Here is a 20,875-nt window from a genome sequence, read left to right as displayed (position 1 = left end):
CAGACAGCATGAAGTTGAATTGAATCTCAGACCACACTTCCATGTGGGAAATCAACTGATCTGAGCTTCAGAGGAAATAATGACTGTTCCTAAGCCAAAAAAGGAAGAAACTGATAATGTATACCCAGAAGTCATAAAGGTGTAGCACAGGAACAGATGCTACGGGCCACCATATCTGCACCGATCATGGTGCCAATCGGAACTACCGACATGTACTTTGTAGGCGGTTAAATCCACAAACCACAGCTTTCTGACATGTTGTATTCTTCTATATTTTCCTCCAGCGTTGTTGATCCAAATATTCTTCCAAGTAAATGTCTCCCTATTTCAAAGCTGTGTACTTGTTTAGAAGTTAAGACTTCTTTGAAGCCTGGGACTTTAGTTTTTTTTTCTATTCACCTCTGAAAAGGAAAGATTATTTGACCAACAGATTGAACTGACCATCAGTTCCAATGCAACCGGGATTAGAGGTATTAGCTACAAGGAGGGGTTGGACAAAGACAAATGAGATTAGATTATCTTGACATTATGTTCGGCACAGACACTGTGGGCCAAAGACACTGTGTCCTGTGCTGTACTATTCTTTGTTATTATATTTTTACTATCCACAGAATAATGAAAATAAACTGTCAAAGATGGCTAAACCTTCACTGTCAGAGCTCACTCGTGTCTCCTTCTTTGTCCCACAGATTTGCCTTCCCACCAAATGCAACAAGGACATATTTCCCCTGGTCCTCACCTGTCACCCCACCAGCCACCACATCCACCACATCATCCTCCGAGATTTCTATCACTTCCCACCACATCTACCCATCCCCACCCCTTTCCACCTTCCACCGGGACCACTCCCTCTGCAACTCCTCAGTTCACCCATCCCTTCCCACCCAAGCCATCCCCTCCCTGGGTATGTTCCCCTGCAACCGGAGGAGATGTAACACCTGTGCGTATACCTCCTCCCTCACGTCCATCCAGGTAGCCCAGCAGGGCCTTCCAGATGAGACAGGTTCACATGCATCTCCTCTAATCTCATCTACAGGCATCAGTGTTCCCGATGTGACTTCCTGGGCAACCATTTCCCCGAACATTTCCGCCAAGGCCGACTGAATCTCCCGGTTGATAACCATGTTAATTCCCCTTCCCATTCCCATCGTGAAATTTATTTCCTGGGCCTCCTCTATTGCCAGAGTGAGGCCACACACAAAGTGGAGGAACAGCATCTCATATTCTGCTTAGGTAGCTTACAACTCAACGGTATGAACAATGAATTTTACCATTTTTATGTAATCTCTAACAATACCCCTCACCCCTTTCTTCCCCCACAGCCCATATCTTCCCGAAGCCCTCTCCCCTATGCCTGACCTGGACATACATCCATTCCATAACCCTGCATCCCTCAACCTACATTCCTTCCTCTGGCTTCATAATTCACAACCGTTTTTGTCTCACACCTTCTGTAGTTTATCACTGTCCAACCATCTGCCTATCAACCACCCCCCCCCCCCCCCCCACCCCCACTGACCTATGTTCACCTATTACCTGCAAGGCTTTGTCCTGTCCCTGACAACTTTCTTCCTTCTTCTACAATCAGTCTGCAGAACCAAAGCATCACGTATCCATGTTCTCTAGGGATGCTGCCTAACCCATGATGTTACTCCAGCATTGTGTGTCTTTTTTTGTTGCTATAAGAATATTACCCCTTAAGTACTGTATTATGTGATTAAATGCATTTTGACTTGCAAGTGATTAAAGAATCAATGTATTTGGAAGAAAGCCACTGTAAATATTCAATTTCATTTTTAGTATTGCAGAGAAATGAATCAGAATGAAACAGTGAGAGACACTGAAGGGAAAATTATGCACTTTTCTGGGGCTATTTTTAGTTAGACCCTGATTAGAATGGACTTCAAGTTAAAGATAGCAGATTCAGGATTTTGACGGTCCAATGAGCATTCAAGGCATCTATTACCTTGTGTCCCAGTTATCTGTGCCAATGTCATATTTGTAGGTAGGTTGAAAGTTGAGCGCTCCTTCTTCGAATCCACGGAATATCATCATACTCTTCTTGTGCTTGCTTAGCTGTGCAACAACAGAGGGTCTTACAACTTTTGTCTTAACTTGCAGTCCTTTTATCATTTAAGGATGTGAGTTTAAAAAAAATTAATATTCATAAATGAACCAGTTAAATATAGCAAAGCATGGACACAAAATGCTGAAGTGACTCAGTGGGTCAGGCAGCATCTCTGAAGAAAAGGAATAGGTGACTTTTCAGGTTGAGACCCTTCTTCAGACCTGAAGTCTCGACCCGAAATGTTATCTATTCCTTTTCTCTGGAGATGCTGCCTGACCCACTGAATTACTCCAACATTTTGTGTCTATCTTGGGTGTAAACCAGCATCTGCAGTTCCTTCCTACACAGATAAATATAGCAGTCAAATAAGATGTTTCTACTTTGTATATGGAGCGTCATGTAGGCTAAAATAGAAATACTTAAAATTTTCCACATTTCCATCATGTAACTTTAAATAAATTGTGAAATAAGGAAAAATGTGTGGAATAAATATGAAATATATATAAATTATAGGCGTAGATTGTAGAATCCTCTGCCAAGCATTCAGGTTAAACTTCCTGAGTCAATACTTTGTCACGCCTCGGATGTTTTGGAATCATTTTAGGCCATAATTAAAAATTTGCATCATAGACTATTATATTTTGACATTAAAAATATGAGCATCTTTTGAAGATAATGTTTCTCTTCCTCTAATGAAATATTCTGTATTCACTTTCCCTCATACCCAAAGGGAATCAAGTAAACATTAGAACTAACCATTCCACAAATAACTTGATTGCCAAAGAGGGACACAATGGCGCAGCTGGTAGAGCTGCCGTCTCACAGTGGCAGGGACCTGTGTTCGATCTTCACCCTGGGTGCTCTCTGTGTGGAGTTTGAATGTTCTTGTTTCCTCCGGCTGCTCCGGTTTCCTCCCACATCCCAAAGACGTGCGTGTTTGTAGGTTAATGTAAATTCCAACTAGTCTGCAGGAAGTGGATGTGTAAGTGGGATAACATTGAACTGGTGTGAATGTGTGATCGATGGTCGGCTTGGACTTGGTGGGCTGAAGGGCCTGTTTCCACAGTGCATCTTTCAATCATTTAATAGCAGGTGGTATAGTGGTCGAAATAAAAATACTGATATTGTAAATCTCTTGTTCTTCTTGGTCTGTACCAGTCTGTAGACTGAGCCCTTCATTTATCCTGTTTGCTTCACTTTAATTTTAATAATTGTTCATTATTTTGGAAATTTTGTACAAATGTTTCACTATCAAAAGCTTCCTTTAAAAATAATTCCACCTCGTTTGGTTGATCAACTAAGTAATCTGTGGCGATTAACTTTTCCCTTGATGCCTCCGTAGCCCTATAAATATTAACAGTCACTTAACGTAAACCTTACCTGATCATACTTGATGAGGTTTTGGTAATCCTTCGCTGCAATTAACTTCTTAATTGTTTCTGCCTCAGGGTGACATATCCTGTAGTTCAGATCTCCAACCCATAGTACAATGCTTTATATTGCAAAACAAAGTTGCAAACAATGAATGAATAAATAGAAACATATCCCAGATACTCAGTTTTTTGCCCACAAAACATCAAGCTGTGGCCTGGTGCTGTATATATGTGTGTATATATATATATATATATATATATATATATATATATATATATATATATCCACATATCTATAGTCTTAATCAAATGACCCTCATTCATATAGAATAAATCTTCAAGTATGAGACATTTATGTCTCGGCACAACACAACAGTGGAAAACTGATGATATCATCCTCTAATACTGCTGTACATACACTCCAACAACAGTCACTGAAGTATGATAACCAAAAAACGCATCTCATAATATAAAATGTCACTGTTAAACGTTTTCAAGTTAGGTAAAGCACCCTACATTTGGCTTCACTTCAAACATTGGAAAACACTCTGAAGTTAATGCATTATCCTTTTACGTTTCTTCATGATTTCAAGTGTACTGTTTAGGAAAGACATGCACTTAAGGGACATGGAGCTCATAGTCATGCTATCAATGAACTCAGTTGATGGTCCTAACGTTATCTTTCCTTTTGGTCTACTGCCGTGCATGGACAGGTTTCAAGAAAGATGAAAATACACATGACAAAACCTACAAGGCTCTTTCTGTTCTTCACGAAGATATGGGACTGGTCTCACATTGTGATTCCCAGTCAGGTTTGGATAAGGGAAGAAAGCATTTAGATCTGTATCCATGGACACAGACTCCATCCAACCTTTCCACACTAACCCTATCAACATTTTCTTTGATTTATTTCTCCCTCCTGTTTTCCAGCTGCCATTAAACGTTGTTCACTTGCACTTGATTAGATCCATTCCAGGTATGATAGTGTTTGAAATGCTAACCACTTTGAATATATATAGCAACAAATATCCTCATTCTAATTTCTTTGGAATCAGAGAACTCAAAAATACTGGAGATGCAAAATAAAATTCAGAAAATGCCTGAAACAGCGTGCTCAGGCAGCATCCAATAGAAGAGAAACAGGAAATATTTCAGGTCACAATCCATCATCAGTTTTGAAACATTATCTCCATTTCCATTTTTAATTTCATCCTCTCTTTTCCTGGAGTTTTGAAATATGAGAAGTCCTGTTTCAGCCATCATGATGAACCTCTGGGTTCTAGCCCAAGATCTAACTCAACCACCTTGCTGTTGCTCGTACTTGTGCCTGAGCAAACGTGGAAGCGGTGGAGATAACATAGGAGAGGGTATAACTTACGGTCTCATGACAGATTCTTGTACGATCTCAGTACAAACTTCACACACATCAACTCTTTAGCCACAGAAGTAAGAGCCTTGGATGTATTTGCCCAAGTTAGACACAAAATGCTGGAGTAATTCAGCATTTCTGGAGAAAAGGCATAGGTGACATTTCGGGTCGAGACCATTCTTCAGATGCAAACTCTTCTCAAGGTATTCCGACTGAAGAAGTTCTCTTTACAATGGGAGTTCTGCCACACCCTCTCTCGCTGCTCCCCCTCTGTGAGCATTCAGAAGAAGGTCTCAACCTGAAAGGTCACCTATTCCTTTTCTCCAGAGATGTTATCTGATCCCACTGAGTTACTCCAGTATTTTGCGTCTACCTTCGGTGTAAACCAGCATCTGCAGTTCCTTCCTACACATTCAATTGTTGCTCCACTTTCTTAGGGTCATCGTAACATCAAGGCAAATAAACTTGGGATTGCTCTGGCTTGCACAGCTCAGTGCCACACCAACTCAAACCAAGTACAGTGCCCTCCATAATGATTGGGACAAAGACCCATCGTTTATTTATTTGCCTCTGTACTCCACACTTTGAGATTTGTAAAAGAAAAAAATCACATGTGGCTAAAGTGCACATTATCAGATATTAATAAAGGCAATTTTTATACATTTTGGTTTCACCATCTAGAAATTACAGCTGTGTTTATACATAGTTCCCCCATTTCAGGGCACCATAATGTTTGGGACACATGGCTTCACAGGCGTTTGTAATTGCTCAGGTGTGTTTAATTGCCTCCTTAATGCAGGTATAAGAGAGCTCTCAGCGCCTAGTCTTTCCTCCAGTCTTTCCATCACCTTTGGAAACTTTTAATGCTGTTTATCAACATGAGGACCAAAGTTGTGCCAATGAAAGTGGAAGAAGCCATTATGAGAATGAGAAACAGGAATACAACTGCTGGAGACATCAGCCAAACCTTAGACTTACCAAAATCAACTGTTTGGAACATCATTAAGAAGAAAGAGAGCACTGGTGAGCTTCCTAATCGCAAAGGGACTGACAGGCCAAGGAAGACATCCACAGCTGATGACAGAAAAATTATCTCAAAAATAAAGAAAAATCCCCAAACACTTGTCCGGCAGATCAGAAACACTCTTCAGGAGTCAGGTGTGGATTTGTCAATGACCACTGTCCGCAGAAGACTTCATGAACAGAAATACAGAGGCTACACTGCAAGATGGAAACCACTGGTTAGCTGCAAAAAATAGGATAGGCAGGTTACAGTTTGCCAAGAAGTACTTAAAAGAGCAACCACTGTTCTGGAAAAGGGTCTTGAGACCAGATGAGATGAAGATTAACATATCAAAGTGAGCAAAGTATAGAGGAGAGAAAGAACTGCCCAAGATCCAAAGCATACCATCATATCTGTGAAACACGGGGTGGTGGGGGTGTTATGGCCTGGGCATGTATGGCTGCTGAAGGTACTGGCTCAGTTACCTTCATTTATGATACAACTGTTGATGGTAGTAGCACAATGAATTATGAAGTGTATAGACACATCCTATCTGCTCAAGTTCAAACAAATGCCTCAAAACTCATTGGCCGACAGTTCATTCTACAGCAAGACAATGATCCCAAACATACTGCTAAAGCAACAAAGGAGTTTTTCAAAGCTAAAAAATGGTCAATTCTTGAGTGGCCAAGTCAATCACCCGATCTGAACCCAATTTGAGCATGCCTTTCATATGCTGACGAGAAAACTGAAGGGGACTAGCCCCCAAAACAAGCTTAAGCTAAAAATGGCTGCAATACAGGCCTGGCAGAGCATCACCAGAGAAGACACCCAGCAACTGGTGATGTCCATGAATCGCAGACTTCAAGCAGTCATTGCATGAAAGGGATATGCAACAAAATACTAAAGAAGACTACTTTCATTTACATGACATTGCTGTGCCCCAAACATTATGGTGCCCTAAAATGTGGGGACTATGTATAAACACTGCTGTAATTTCTACATGGTGAAACCAAAATGTGTAAAAATGGCCTTTATTAAAATCTGACAATGTGCATTTTAACCACATGTGATTTTTTTTCTATTACAAATCTCAAAGTGTGGAATACGGAGGCAAATAAATAAATGACGGGTCTTTGTCCCAAACATTATGGAGGGCAGTGTATGTATGTAACCATTGGACAGATGCAACTCCATCAAATTGAGTTTGAGGAAAATTGATTCTCACTAGAACCTGATGTCAGATGGAGCATATTCCTAATGTCAGATGGAGCATTTAAACATCTATTTTGTGCGAGTAACTCTCAGAGGTCTGGCCACTTACTCGTGCTTCATGATTGTGAGGGATGATAATGGCAGGTTGGTTTGGAGGAAGCGCATTCGAGTGCAGATCTCTTTGTAGTCCTGGTTCCGTCTTTCACACTCCTCGGTGTGTGCTGCCAGGTGAGAGCTCACGATACACATGGAGGTACTATGAAACATAAATCTTATACTCACTCCACCCTTGTTACCCTAGGAGGAAAAACACACATTTGAAAAGCTTGAGATTTCGGAAGAGCTCAGAATTCATGCTGGAAAATTCTTCGGAGAAGTAATACCTTGCTGGAAAAGTCTACATTAATCAAGTACACTAAAGTTGCGTTATTGCTAAAATTGTGCATCTTGCGTTGGGCTGACTATTCCAACTTGCTAATCCCCTCTTCTGGAAGATCCCCTGCAATCCTACTCCTGGGATCTCTGGCCCACTCTCAGCTGCTTCTGAATTCTCTGCAAACTAAATGGGCTGTGTAATACCCTTGTCCAATGCCAGATGAGGAGTAGGTTGTAGGAGAACAATGGCTGCTGGATGTGCCATGGCCAGGGACAATGCATCTGAGCCCTGTGCAGTGATTAGTGATGCCAGGAAGATTGCACTAGGCTCATGTGTTTCAATAATGCTGGTTGATGGCAAGATATAGGAGACATCTAGTGGTGGTCAGCGGTGATGGAGAATGGCAGGTGGATTGTGCTAAATCGGACAGCACAGTGGTGTAGAGGTAAAGTTGCTGCCTTAAAGCGCCAGAGAACCGGGTTCAATCTTGACTATGGGTGCTGTCTGTACGGAGTTTGTATGTTCTTCCTTTGACTGCGTGTGTTTTCACAGAATGCTCCAGTTTCCTCCCACATACTAAAGATGTGCAGGTTTGTAGGTTAAGTGGCTTCTGTAAATTGTCCCTAGCATGTAGGATAGAACTAGATTATGGGTGATCATTGGTTGGTGCGGGCTCAGTGGGCTGAAGGGCCTGTTTCCACACTGTATCTCTAAACTAAAGATTGGTCCATAGAAAAGTGGGGTGGGGGAGGGGTTGAAGTTGGACCTGGATCTCAGGGAATTAGAGAGGTTATAATCAGATCCTATGACATTAAGCACCACAGTCTAGCAAAAGCATCCTCCCTGTATCCTGACAATTTAGCCCTGTTGGAATTTAAGTTTCAATTAGATCCTTTCTTTCCTCTGACCTTCTGAACACAAAACCAGTCAACCCAATCTCTCCTCAACAGAGTATGGGGGCAGCACAGTGGCAACGCTGGTAGAGCTGCTTCTTCACAACGCCAGAGATCCTGGTTCGATCCTGACCTCGGGTGCTGTCTATATGTAGTTTGCACATTATCCCTGTGACTGCCTGGATTTCCTCCGGGTGTTCCGGTTTCATCCAACATCTGGGTTTGTAGGTTAATTGGCCTCTGGAAATTGCCCCTGGTGTGTCGAGAATGAACCGGTTATCGATGGTTGGTGTGGACCAGGTGGGCCTTTGCACCCGTTCCCATGCTGCATCTCTAAACTCTCTAAAATAAACGACAATCAACCCTTAGCAAGAATTTATTTCACTGCCTCGATGGCAAGCATTTCCACTATACATAAGGATGGTGCAATTGCAACGTGATGTTGACAATGTATGCTATTATTTTATGATTCCATAGTAAGAATCACAAAAGAAAACCAGATTGTAATCAATTGTCATTTGATGTTAGTTCCCCATATCAGGTGCATGTAGCTCCTTTGAGATTATAGATGAGCTGAGACACAAGGTACTCCTGTGCTACTTGACATTATTGCCAGAGAGGAATTGAAGCAATTGCTACGGGTGCATGGACCAGTAAAACGCCGTGTTCAAAATCCAATTCAGCAGTCATTAGAATCTCAGGATTCACTGCGATCTACATTCAGAGGAAGAGGTCATTTTAGATTTACACCAACAAAAGTTTGTAAACAGGAGCTCTGAAAATAATACATTTTAAAATGCTCAGCAGAGGATATATCTTTTCTAATGCTGTGACAACGATAAAGGGACAAGTGGGCTGGTCAGTGTTTTTCCCTGAAAGTGTAAAGGGTCTGTCCCACTTTCACGACCTAATTCATGACCTCTGCCGAGTTTGCCCTTGACTCATACTCGCAGCATGGTCGTCACAAGGTCGTAGGAGGTCGTTGGTAGGTCGTAGCAGGCCCACATGCTGGTCATAGGTACTCGTGGCATCAAGTAGGTCGGGGCGTTTTTCTAGCATGATGAAAAATGTCCACGAGTAAAAAAGGTCGTGAATTAGGTCGTGAAAGTGGGACAGGCCCTTAAGGATTAACAAAACAGATCTATGTCGATGCATACCATTCAACTGTGGAGGAAGTGCTTTGGGGGTGTGGTGCTAGGATTCAGAGGTGTGCAAGCAGTTTGATGAGAATATATTAAAATTCCAAATAATCTGCTATCTGACTGTTCAGAAATCCTGATGGTTTGGCATCTGGCAATGCGTGTTCTGCTCCTTCCACAGCTGGAATATTTAGTGCAGTTTTGGCCACCACACTACAGGAAGGATGTGATTGCACAAGTTTTGGTTACAACAGACTGTCTACGTTGGGTTTGTTTTCCTTAGAACATACGAGTTTGAGGGAGGACCTAACGGAGGCATACAAAATCATAAAGGACATAGACATGATGAACAGTGAAAACTTTCCCACATCAGGGAGATGCCGAAAACCAGAGGGCATAAGTTTCATGTGGGAAGTAAGAGGACTAGAAATGATCTGAAAATTGCTTTTTTTTACCATGCAGAGGGTGGTTTTAAACAGGAAAACACTGACCTGAGAAGGTGATGGAGGTAGCCATCTCACAACCATAAAAAAGGTATCTGGACAATCATTTCAATGGACAAGGCACAGAATGCAATGGACCAAGTGCAGGTAAATGGGATTACAATAGATGGATATTTGATCATCTGTATGGTCAAGCTGGGTCTAAGGGCCAGTTTCTGTGCTGTATGACTCAATGAGAAAAGTACATAGAAGTTTTAAATCACATACCATTTAAATCCTCAATTGAGAATGAGCTGGAGAATGTAAAGTGGAAGTTATTGTATATTTAGAGTCATAGTCAAGATGACACAGGCCCTTTGGCCCATCTTGCCCATACCGGCCAACGTGTCCCATATTTAAATTATAAATATTACCATTTCTTGTTCTATTAGGTTTGTATCAATGCAATAATATGTAAACAAATTATTTATTGTACCTTAATGCAATGGGTTTTATACATTGCATTAGTGCCAAGTTTCTTATTTTAGACACACCAAAGAATTTTAAGCAGGAACTAATGTTGGTCCATGCCTCTGTTATAAGCTCTTTAATTAGTGACAGAGGAGAGATAATAGAAACTGAAACTCGCAGAAAGAGAGGCGGAGAAACCATTCTCAACTGAAATAGCTGCTTCCCTGGCCCTCGGGCCTCAGAGAGCTGGGACCTTCATTAATTATAATTGTGTGTTAATAAAGAAGGAGGGGTATTTGTAACAATTGCTTCACTCAGTGGCACACCCATAATGGCAGCACAGCGGTAGAGTTGCTGCCTTAAGGTCCTGTCCCATTTGCCGGCGTCATATCAGTGTCGCCAAAAGATTTTGAACATTTCAAAACCAAGCGGCGACAAAAATAATGTTGCGACACATGAAAAAACACCGCCCGTCATCACGCCGCAAATATTTTGGTGACCTGTTACGTCAGTCAATGATGCCGGCAGTCGCCAAAAAAATCGGCAAGTGAGACAGGCCCTTTACAGGACCAGAGACCCAGGTCCGATCCTGACTACGGTCTCTGTCTGTACGGAGTTTGTACTTTCTTCCTGTCACCGCGTGGGTTTTTTTCAGATGCTCCGGTTTCCTTCCACATTCCAAAGACGTGCAGGTTTGTAGGTTAATTGGCATTCCTAGTGTGTGGGAAGAACTAGTGAATGGGTGATTGCTGGTCGACATGGACTCAGTGGGCCGAAGGGCCTGTTTCAACGCTCTAAACTAAACTAAACTAAACAAAACTGAGGAGTTATAGGTATGCCACTGGGAACCTCCATTCCTTATTTACCATCAAGGGAAGTGGGTGGAAAGTGTAGGGAAAATTAAATATAATGAGGCATCATATATTCTATGTTCAATATCGATTTCCTAAATTTTAAGATGGATCATGCACAAGATTGCCAAGGACATGGACAAAACCGTATGAGGGTGTCCTCCTCCTCGTCACAATGAAATTGCACAATCTTATGGTATCAATTCATTAGTCCTTCTGCTAAGAACTATAACTTATCACATACAGATCAGCAGGTTAATTAGCCTGTGGAAATTTCCCTCAGTGTGTAGGTGTAATGCAAAAGTAGTATAACATAGAACTGGTGTTAATGGGTGATCGATGGTCGGCAGGAATTAGATGTTACTTTTAAGTGTTAAAGGAAGGTAATAATAATAATAATGGATGGGATTTATATAGCGCCTTTCTAATACTCAAGGCGCTTTACATCGCATTATTCATTCACTCCTCAGTCACACTCGGTGGTGGTAAGCTACTTCTGTAGCCACAGCTGCCCTGGGGCATACTGACAGAAGCGTGGCTGCCAATCTGCGCCTATGGCCCCTCCGACCAGCACCAATCATTCACACTCACACACAGGCAAAGGTGGGTGAAGTGTCTTGCCCAAGGACACAACGACAGTATGCACTCCAAGCGGGATTCGAACCGGCTACCTTCCGGTTGCCAGCCGAACACTTAGCCCATTGTGCCATCTGTCATCCCAGGTAGCTAGTAGTTATGTGTAAGACTCTGGAAGATGGAATCAGACAGGGCCGTTAAGAAATATAAAGGAAGCAAGAAAGAACAGGGAATCACGACGGCTAAAAGGGGCCAGCAATGGACATGTTACACTTTGGGAGGTCAAATTTAGGAGGAAATTACAGAGTAAATGGCAGGAGTCTCTGGACCATTGATGTACAGAAGACATCCATGGTTCACTGGAAGATGCAGAACAAGTACATAGGATGGTAAAGAAGGTATGTGCAATATTTGCCTTCATAGAGAACTGTTTCGCATAGAGAACTGTTTTTCATTTCATTTTGAACTGTAATAGTCTCTCCATTAATGTGCCATTAACTAACCAAACAGTGGGATTTGATTGTTCTCCCTTCAATCTGCCTTACCATTCTTCCCATGATGCCAGTTCCTACTGTTTCGACTTCTACTTCTGTGACGTATTCTGCAAGTTCTTGTCGCACATACAATATGAGCATCATTCCAACCAGACGGACAAGCTTGATCTGAAAGATAAGATCCGTTTCATTAAAGTATCAAATAAAGATGTCTCATCTTCAGATGTACCACGGATACAAACGTAGCTGAGAAATGGGAAGCAGCATAGGTATACAGCAAATAATAACCTGAATCACCAAAACTGGGACCTTTCAATCAGGTTTGCTTCAATACAAGGAGTTATATCAAAACATTGTCCACAGCTGATCTCAGAAAGAGCAACAATAGTGCAATATGTCGAAGAATCAGGTGAATTCCATCAAATAATTTAGTCATTTCTAAAGGAAAGTGGTTATACGTATCGTTTATACATTTGATCCAGAAACAATTTCAAATGAAAAAAAATTTCAATTCTCATCCATACAGAACCCTAATAGGTAGGGCTGCGTGCCTAAATAATTCTACTTTTTGCTACGTTATTGCAATAATTATATTGCATTGATCCAACTGAGCTGCATTAAAAATAATACAATAACTGTACCTTTGCATATTTGGTTGTAGGATGAAGACTCACAGACACAGCTCGGAACCACTCCTCTTGTTTCGGTGAGTCGTTGAAAAGGAATGCTTCTTTGCTCAGGTCAATTTCTTGAAAACTTATAAAAACAAGTAACAAAAAGCTCTGCTTACCCTATTGCCAATCAGAACATCAGTAAACACGTCAAATATCAATCCTCTAAACAGGTTTGGAGAGGACAAAAATGTACAGCAAATGGTTCCAATGAATTAGTCAGGTTATAACTGAGATAGACACGCCTCATCACGCATAGAGGCATAGAGTTATACAGCACAGAAACTGGCTCAATTTAACCCTGCCGACCAAGATACCTCACCTAAGCTGGCCCATTTGCCTGAGTTTGACCCATATCCTTCGAAAGCCATGTACCTGGCCAAGTGTCTTTTAAATGTTGTTATTGTACCTGCCTCAACTCCCTCCTCAGGCAGTTTACCCTAATACCCTCTGAATGAAAAAGTTATACTTCAGGTTCCTATTAAATCTTTCCCATCTCACCTATGTAAACCTATGTCCTCTAGTTCTTGTTTCCCCTGCCCTAGGTAAGAGACTCTGTACATTCACCCTATCTATTTCACCTCATGATTTTATACACCTCTGTAAGATTACCCCTCAGCTTCCTGTGCCCAAAGGAATAAAGTCCTAGCCTGCCCAACCTTTCCCTACTGCTCAGGCTCTCAAGTTCCACATGATGTTGATACATTGATTAAAAGGCAGCACCATTTTAGACGTAAAGCTAAATCAATTCAACTGCACATGGTATAAACTTTAGCCAACTCAAGTGAAAAGTTTAAGAAATTTTGGCAGCTTCTTGCATGAAGCCACTACAAACAGCTATATTTATCTGCAATTTTTATTTCACTCTTGAAAGTCCTATGGCAGGTGTACTTAACCTACAGGAAAAAAAATCCCATTGTATGCAGAATTCCACTATTATCCCCATCAGCTTTTCATTTAAAGGGCTATCAAAAGGTCAGTTTGCCCATTGTGCCTCTTCTGAAAGTAATTTTTCCCTCCTTCCTCGTAGCTCAACAATCTTTCACACTGCACAATCCAAATCATCGTACATCAATGAAAATGGTACAAAAATTACTGATGCTGAAAAGCTGAAATTAAAGCAGAAAACGCTAGAAACATTGAGCAACACAGTGTTTCTGACATCTTCAGCTTTAATTTATCTTGAATTATTGACATCTTTAAAAATTGTCCCAATATTCCACTCTGCAATCATCCAAAATCATCACTCAATTTACCCATGACTACATAGATGGCCCCAATCTCCTTCTCCACCCAATTTTATTCATCACTGTTCCATCTACATATAGTTGGTGACAGCGCTGAGGAGGAGGATTTCCTGGAATGTATACGGATGGGTTTTTAAGCCAATATGTAGAGGAACCAACTAGCGGGCAGGCCATCCTAGGCTGGGTATTGTGTAATGAAGAAGGATCTTGTTGTGCAAAGCCCCTTGGGCAACAGTGACCATAATATGGTGGAATTCTGCATTAGGATGGAGAGTGACATGGTTAATTCAGAGACTTGGCTCCTGAACTTAAAGAAAGGAGACTTTGAAGGTATGAAACGGGAATTGGCTAGAATAGACTGACAAATGATACTTAAACGATTGGCAGTGGAGATGCAATGTCAAAGATTTAAAGATTGCATGGATGAGCTCCAAAGATTGTTCATCCCTGTCTGGTGAAAAAAACAGGGAAGGCAGCTCAACTGTGGCTAACGAGGTAATTAAAAGGATCGTGTTAAATCCAAAGCAGCAAACAAGAGGACTGAGAGAATTTTAGAATTCAGCAGAGAAGGGCAAAGCGTTAATTAAGAGGGGCAAAAAAAGAGCATGAAAGAAAGCTTGCAGAGAATATAAAAACTGACTGTAAAAGCTTTTTTAGGTATGTAAAAAGGAAAAGATTAGTGAAGGCAAATGTAGGTCCCTTACAGTCAGAGACAGGTGAATTTATAATGGGAAACAAGGAAATGGCAGAACAGTTAAATAAGTACTTTGGTTCTGTCTTCACCAAGGAAGACAAACAATCGCCCAGAAATACTAGGGGACTGAGGATCTAGTGGGAGGGAGGAACTGAAGGGAATCCACATTAGTCAGGTAATGGTGTTAGATAAACTGTTGGCACTGAAGGCGGATAAATCCCCAGAGCCTGGTGGTCTGCATCCCAGCGTACTCAAGGAGGTGGCCCTAGAAATCGTGGATGCACTGGTGATCAATTTGCAATGTTCTATAGGCTCTGGATCAGTTCCTGTGGACTGGAGGTTAGCTAATGTAACTACAAGAAAGGAGGGAGAGAGAAAACTGGGAATTATAGATCAGTTAGCCTTACATCGGTAGTGGGGAAGCTGCTTGAGTCGATTATTCAAGATGTAAAAGCAGCACATTTGGAAAACAGTGACAGGATTGGTCAAAGTCAGCATGGATTTATGAAAGGGAAACCATGCTTGACAAATCTTCTGGAATTTTTTGAGGATGTGTTCGCGGGCGGGGGCTGAGAGCGCGGCAGCCGCTGAGTGAGTCCGGAGCCGGGTCCTGGAGCCGGTGAGTGCGGTCGGAGCCGGGGCTGGGAACCGGTGAGCCCACACACCCCACTCCCACTCTCTCCTCCCGCTCAACCCCCCTCCCCCACACACCCCCCTCCCCCACACACCCCCTCCCCCCCCCACACCCCCCCTCCCCCACACACCCCCTCCCCCCCCCACACCCCCCCTCCCCCACACACACCCCTCCCCCACACCCCCCTCCCCTCACCCAAATCAGGGGACATGTGGAAAAAGCAGGAACGGGGTACTGATTTTTGATGATTAGCCATGATCATATTGAATGATTATGTTGAATGGCTCGGAGAGCCGAATGGCGTACTCCTGCAGCTATATTTCTATATTTGTATCCCTCACAGTGATCCTCTTTGTAGACTACACACTCTTGTACCCTTCCTGCACAATGAAAATCACCTTAATGCAAATCTGCCTGAATGAAAATCATCTCCCTCCTCCCAGCCATTTATTTTCTTTGGCAATCAGAAACCAGCCCACAAATACTAGCCAGCAACATCTCTATTCGCCAGGCATAGCTGATCCTATCCGATACATTTTCTATTGTGGAAAAGTGCAAAGCAATAAATACAGCTGAGATTGCCTTGATGTTTGCAGTAGAAACACAAAGCAAAGATTGGCTGTTACGCTTTACGCTGTAGAAAGCATTTTATGGGGATGCATCACAACATGGTATGGGAACAGCTCCACCCAAGACCGCAAGAAATTGCAGACGCAGCCCAGACTATCACACACAACAACCTACCTTCTATTGACTCAATTTACACCTCATGCCTTGCAAGGCCACCAACATAATCAAGGATGGGTCTTACCATAGTCATTCCCTTTTCACCCCTCTACCATCAGGCAAAAGGTACAAAAGTGTGAAAATGCACACCCGCAGATTTGGGGACAGTTTCTTCCCAGCTGTTATCAGGCAATTGAACCATTCTATGGACAACTACACTGTGGTCCTGAGCTACTATCTTCCTCATTGGAGACCTCAGACTATCTTTAATTGGACTCTACTGAACTTTATCTTGCACGGAATGTTATTCCCTTTACCATGTATCTGCACTGTGGATGGCTCGATGGAATCATGTAATGTCTTTCCGCTGAATGGTTCGCACGCAACAAAGGCTTTTCACTGTACCTTGCTACACGTGACAATAAACTAAACTAATACTGGAATGCCTGTTAAGATGACAAACATCTCACCCACAATGTTTCTGATCCAAGTTCAATATGAAACTAGTTATCTGCAGTGCATTTGTTTAATCTTCATTTAGAGTGTTGAAAAATATTCAGCAGTACAAAGGTTCCTACTCTTCCCTCCTTTCCAAGCTGAGCAAATAACACTGCAGCTCCCATTATGGGACATTATTGTACTTTGATGCTAATTTTATTACCACAGCAAATAGTTTCAGCGTAATTATAGGAAGCCAAAGTACCGGAACATCTAACTAACAGTCGCATGAATCAATGTGGTCACACACATACCCAATACAGTAGATGTCAGGTGGTTCAATATCATAACTCAACCAAGGCTTCAGGTCCTGCAGTGGGGACTTGCCGTTCACGTTGTATGTTCCTGCAAATATTCTGAAAACAGTTTGTGTTAATAAATTATAATTCTGAAAATGAGGAGAAGATTTTTACCAAAGAACTTTTATTTTTATGAGGATGTTTCCATAACCGGCTTCCGTCTCTGCACTAGTATCTTTGCTCCGCTATGGGATATTTGGTGTGGAGACGGAAGCCGGTTACGGAAATGGGGCCGAAAATGAATCTGCCGATGACCGTACTACGTCTTCTTCGTCGAGTGATCAATCTTGCTTGCTATAGGATCTTTGGACCTTTCTGTCCTCGGTCTCCTCCATTGTCAGAGTGAGGCTAAACGCAAATTGGAGAAACAGCATCTCATATTTTGCTTAGGCAGTTTACAGCCCAATGGTATGAATATTCAGGAAGGCACGGCTCTCTCCCTCTATCTCTATCCTTCCCCACCCAAGTCGCAATAGCTTCTCATTTTCACTCTACAAACAGCTAACAATGGCCTCTTTCCTTTATCATCGTTTTTTTTTGCATATCTTTCATTCATTGTTCTTTATCTCTCCACATCGCCGTCTATATCTCGTTTCCCTTATCCCTAACCAGTCTGAAGAAGGGTCTCGACCCAAAACATCACCCATTCCTTCTCTACAGAGATGCTGCCTGTTCCGCTGAGTTACTCCAGCTTTTTGTGTCTATTCAATGATTCGTTAAAGCCAAATTTGTCTAAATAACTTGACTGATTAATTGATTGAAACAGGAAACAGGCCCTGCTGCCCACACATGCCATCGGTTGATATTAGTTCACACTAGTTCTATGTTATCCCACTTTTGCCTCTATTCCCTGCACTCCAGGAGCAATTTACAGAGGCCAAATAATTGACAAATCTGCCATCTTTGGGATGTGGGAGGAAACCGGGGCACCTGGAGTCACAGGGAGAATGGGCAAATTCCATGCAAATAGCACCTGGTCAGGGTTCACAAATTAGGTGCACACAAACAATTTGTATAAACCCAATGAGCTGATGAGCCTCATTGCTATTTCTCTAAATACAACTAGCATCACCGCACATCAGAACAAAGTTATAGATTTGTAATACACATGAAAATTAATGTTGATTGCACAGTCCACAGAACGTGTAAACTAACCTGTAATTATGTATGTAGGTGTATTTTCCTTCTTGTTTCAGCAACTCAACTTTGATTATGTTGTCCCTCAGACCAAACTGCGGTATGCCAAGGATATGCCCCGTGTTCGTAACCATCACATTCTTGTCGCGGACAACGTCGCGGACAACGTCATTGGTCATTTCCGGACTGCTCGAAACAGAAACACACAACTTTAAAAAATGTCTCCAAAAATGTCTCCAATATCTCAAGGAATGGAACACAAACGCAGATCGTAGTAAATGCATAACAAAATTCACTTCCTTAGCATCTCGCCCATTCATCCACCTGTGTAACTTTATTCTGTGTAACTTTATGGGTCTGTGGCACCATGGATGAGTGGGGGAAGTGAGAGGACCAGAGGAGTGAGGGGAGGAGGTTTGAGGAGGGAGAGAGAGAGAGAGAGGCCCGGAGGAGTGGGGGGAAGAGAAGGCCGGGGGAGTGGGGAGAGAGAGGGATGGAGGAGTGAGGAGAGGGGCCAGAGGAGTGAGGAAATGTTAAGTGGTAGAATTCAATATTGAGTACAGAAATGTTGCAATGTGCTGTTCCTCAAGTTTGTGTTCGGCCTCATCATAACAATCCAAAAGGCCACAGACCAGACGGTTAAAGTGGGAGAGGAATGAAGAGTTAGGGTGACAGGCAGCTGAAAGTTACTGCAGACTCAACACAGCTGCTTTGCAAAGCGATTACCCAATCTGTGGTTGATTTTTCCATTGTAGAGGAGACCACACTGTGAATGCTGAAAGCAGAACATACGATTGGAAAAAGTGAATTGGTGCTTCACCTGGAAAGACTGTTTGGATCCCTGGATGCTGGAAAGGGAAGAGGTGTAAGAATACATGATGCATCGCCTTCAGTTGCAAGGAGAGTGAGTGTTTGGTGGGAAGGGAAGAGTGGAGCAGGAAGTTGTGAAGGGAACGGTTGCTGCAAAATACCAAAAAGGGAAGCGTGAGGCTGGGACGTGCGGTCAGGGTAGGCAGAGCCTCACCTGTCATACTCCCAATGAAAATAGCTGTTAAGAAAAGTAGAGAAAAACAATAATAAAATAAAATAAATATAAAAATATACAGCGTGTGTTGTAAAGAATGCTGATATGAAATATGAAACATATGGTTGCCTATCCAATAGTCATTGTGCAACCTGCCAATTGGATGGTGAATTTAAGCTACCTCTATCGGGTTCATATGTGTGTAAATCTGGCTCTGATACTAGCCAGTGCCTCCATAGCCATTGACCTCACCGCACGTCACTGGAGTGAGGCAGATGTGTCTGGTGGTGAAATCTCTTTGAAGGTGACAGAAATTACAGCGAATGGTCTGAGGAATGTAGAGGCTGCTTGGAGGAAGGTGAAGTGGGACACAAAATGCTGGAGTAACTCAGCAGGACAGGCAGCATCTCTGGAGAGAAAGAATGGGTGACTGGTCAGGACGAGACTCTTATTCAGACTGAAGGTGAAGTGGTCAGGTCTTTGACCTAAAAGTTTAGTTCTGATTCTCTGAAGGGTGTTTAATCTGAAGATTTAACTCTGCTTCTCTGCCTACAGTTGCGGGTCTGACCTGCTGAGTATTTCCAACATGTATTGTTTTTATTTCAGATTTCCAGCACCTGCAGCTCATTCTTTTATTTTTTTTATGTCATTCCCCTTGTTGGATTGGAAACATACCAGTCACAATTTTGAATTTGATATTTTGAATTATTCTGACCATCAAAATTCTAACATATTAAACATGTTATTACATAGTATACAAGAGACACGTTTTAAATGACATACCAAGTGTCCATTTCCTCAATAACCTATTTCTATATATCTGGTTTGACAATCCCTCAAATACATGAAAACACAAAGAACAAAGAATTTCAAAATAATGGAACACAATTTATTTTATATTTTAAAATTTTCTTGAGGTGATTAGCTACCATTGTAAACAAATGCATGTTCCAATCCTTATTTGGCTTACTGTAAAATGTTGCTTACATAGTTGCTAGTTTGGGTCTATGAGAATTTATCAATGCCATTGACTGCTCAGCAATGACATTAATGTTGTTGTGTGTCAGAAAACTGGTACGAGATTAGCATCTTATGTTGTCACCAATGTTAAATATTATGCTAATCTGGACTCTTGAGACACTATTCTGGAAACACTTGCAGAAATAATTGCAAATGTATCTGGTTGCAATAGAAAACTTGCTAACATCCTCCATGAGTAGGCATGCAAACCGAGGAAAATAAATGGCGATTTAAACATGTTCGTAATTTAAAACTAATGCACCGGAGGATAAATAAATGAAAGAAATAAGTCTGCAGGAATGTATGTAGACAATTTCCTCATACCACTGAAGTTACTGTAATTCAAAATGTTGCAATTTAGACTATTTTGATGGAGGGAAGGAGAGTTTATACAACATCTTTTAAAAACTTCGGAAGTGCCAAAATGTTTTATAATTAATTAAATAAACTGAAATGTCGCCACTGTTGTAACTTAAAGAAAATTATTGTCCAGGTTTTGCACAACAAAGTTGCAAAAACAGTAACAGGATGTTTATCTGATAACCTACTCTGCAGGTTTTGGTTGAGATATAAAGATTGACTTTGAATAGTCTTTATTGGTGCCGAATTGCATTCTTTCATCCACATCTGAATATTCTAAACCATTACTACTTTTTTTTTGGAGGGGGGGGGGAG

General features: G+C 41.8%; 1 protein-coding gene across 5 annotated transcripts in view; it reads right to left on the bottom strand.

Annotated features, from left to right (window-relative positions):
• The window catches only part of inpp5b (inositol polyphosphate-5-phosphatase B), a 139,139-nt gene that overhangs the window by 34,156 nt on the left and 84,108 nt on the right, over window positions 1-20,875 (bottom strand). For all 5 annotated transcript variants that reach the window (XM_033045465.1, XM_033045464.1, XM_033045466.1 and 2 more), the window contains 7 exons: window positions 18,175-18,342; window positions 16,975-17,076; window positions 12,892-13,006; window positions 12,302-12,418; window positions 7,138-7,325; window positions 3,449-3,560; window positions 1,967-2,076 (listed from right to left, as the gene is read on the bottom strand). In XM_033045465.1, the coding sequence (XP_032901356.1) occupies window positions 1,967-2,076; window positions 3,449-3,560; window positions 7,138-7,325; window positions 12,302-12,418; window positions 12,892-13,006; window positions 16,975-17,076; window positions 18,175-18,342 (912 nt within the window). The remainder of the gene's footprint in view (window positions 1-1,966; window positions 2,077-3,448; window positions 3,561-7,137; window positions 7,326-12,301; window positions 12,419-12,891; window positions 13,007-16,974; window positions 17,077-18,174; window positions 18,343-20,875) is intronic.

Source organism: Amblyraja radiata, chromosome 27, assembly GCF_010909765.2.
Source record: "Amblyraja radiata isolate CabotCenter1 chromosome 27, sAmbRad1.1.pri, whole genome shotgun sequence".
NCBI lineage: Eukaryota > Metazoa > Chordata > Chondrichthyes > Rajiformes > Rajidae > Amblyraja > Amblyraja radiata.
This window is presented reverse-complemented; position numbering and strand designations above follow the sequence as displayed.